The sequence below is a fragment of the Haplochromis burtoni genome, unplaced genomic scaffold (genome assembly GCF_018398535.1).
Source record: "Haplochromis burtoni strain Fernald_Lab_line unplaced genomic scaffold, NCSU_Asbu1 Contig_1560, whole genome shotgun sequence".
Lineage (NCBI taxonomy): Eukaryota > Metazoa > Chordata > Actinopteri > Cichliformes > Cichlidae > Haplochromis > Haplochromis burtoni.
The window spans coordinates 11269-12864 of record NW_024583921.1 but is presented as its reverse complement, the minus strand read 5'-3'; the positions used below and the strand labels follow the sequence as shown (position 1 = coordinate 12864).

Sequence of the window (1596 nt, the reverse complement as noted above, 5' to 3'; positions counted from 1 at the left end):
TAAAGAAAAAAACAAATACCTGATTGTATTCGTTTTCGGATGGCTGCTTTGCTACATTAGTGCAAGATAATGCACTAATGTAGCAAAGTTCAAATCTTCTTCTTGGTGTTATTGTGTTCACTGTACTCTTCTTCTGATTCTGGTCTCTAAAGTCACCAGAATCTAATCAAATAGAGGACCTTTATAGTGTGTTGGAATAGGAGATTTGCATTATGGATGTACAGCCAACAACTCACCAAAACTGTGTTGTGTTTTTGTGTCAATTTGGATCAAAACTCTAAGAAAACAACTAGTTGAATCTCTGCCAGGAAGAATTTGAGGGGTGGCTTTAAAAGAAAAGGCAATCTAATCCAGGAATAGCAAGGTGTCTCAAATAACTTCTCCACAGAGTGTAAATGCAAAAGACAATCTAGAAATAGCAGTAGGTTATTATCGCTGTGTTTGTCGGCTAAGTTTATTTATTTTTTAATGCTCAAGGTAAGCCTGCTGACAACAAAAGCTGTCAGTGATCTGATGAATTATGTCAGGTTCGAACTAAAAGCAGAAAATTCAATGTTAAACTTTCCCCAAAAAACTCCTAAATTAAGGCTGAACTCTCACCAACTCTTTGTATCGGAGCACCGCCTGCTCTCCCCGCTGCAAGCTCTCCTCTCTCCTGTTTTTGGCTCTCCTGATCTTTTCCTCTGCCTTTCGATGGCTGCTGATCTTTTTCACCAACACAACCACAGATCCCACTGCACAGGCAACACCAGTGAGCAGAGCCGCCCTCTGACTGTCCATCTTCACTCCCTTGAGAAAATCCTGGATGCTCTGCAAGGCTTGCATCTTTGTCCTGTCACCGCAACTCCAGTTTTAAACGGGACAGGTCGGCCTTAGTCAGGCTTAAGTATGCTAATCAAGAGGGCGCTGTTGTGCTCAAATCGTTGTCAGGGACCAAGCAGTAAAGCATAAAGGACACAGGTGTTTTAATTCAAAAAGGGGGTTTTATTGACCCAAAAACATGAAGATATATTTAACAAAGCCAAAACTTAAACAGGCAGACCAATAAAAGAGGTCAACTTAATAGACTAAACTCAAGATAATAATTAACAAAACCTCAAACAAACATAAGATAAACTGACCTGCTGAAATGGGGGAACTTAAACACTGGTTTAGCTAAACCAAATGACACACACGGGGAAAATTAAATGGCTGCCATATAACCAACTAATACAAGTCAATTAAACAAACATGAAACACCCCCCTGGCAATGAAGCATGTGGTGCTATCCAATTAGGCTGTCAGTGGTACTTCAGGTCTCCCAGCCCTTTGCCACACCTTTTGCCAGACATAAACACACCAGCTATGTTTTGGTTCTATAACATTTTTCTATTATTACTTTATTGTGAATTATAGGTGCAAGAGTTTTAGAGTGTGGATAATTAAATAATAGATCAATGTAATAGCAAATTGTGCCTTGTTCTCAGATTCACAGCAAGTGGAGAGTGATAGATGAGATCAGGAGATGGAAGGAGGAAGAGAGGCAAGAATGATTCACAGGCAGAGAAAAGTTTGTTTCTCACAGTTTTGTTCCCTTATGGTTTCAAGCACTGTCAC

At 39.9% G+C, this 1596-nt stretch overlaps 1 protein-coding gene across 1 annotated transcript in view; it reads right to left on the bottom strand.

Moving 5' to 3' along the window:
* The window catches only part of LOC102291451 (vitamin D3 hydroxylase-associated protein), a gene marked incomplete in the record, with an annotated part of 8488 nt that extends 7594 nt beyond the window's left edge, over positions 1 to 894 (bottom strand). Inside the window, 1 exon segment of the mRNA XM_042217051.1 lies at positions 601 to 894. Coding sequence (XP_042072985.1) covers positions 601 to 825 — 225 coding nt within the window.
* Positions 895 to 1596: the final 702 nt, after the last annotated feature.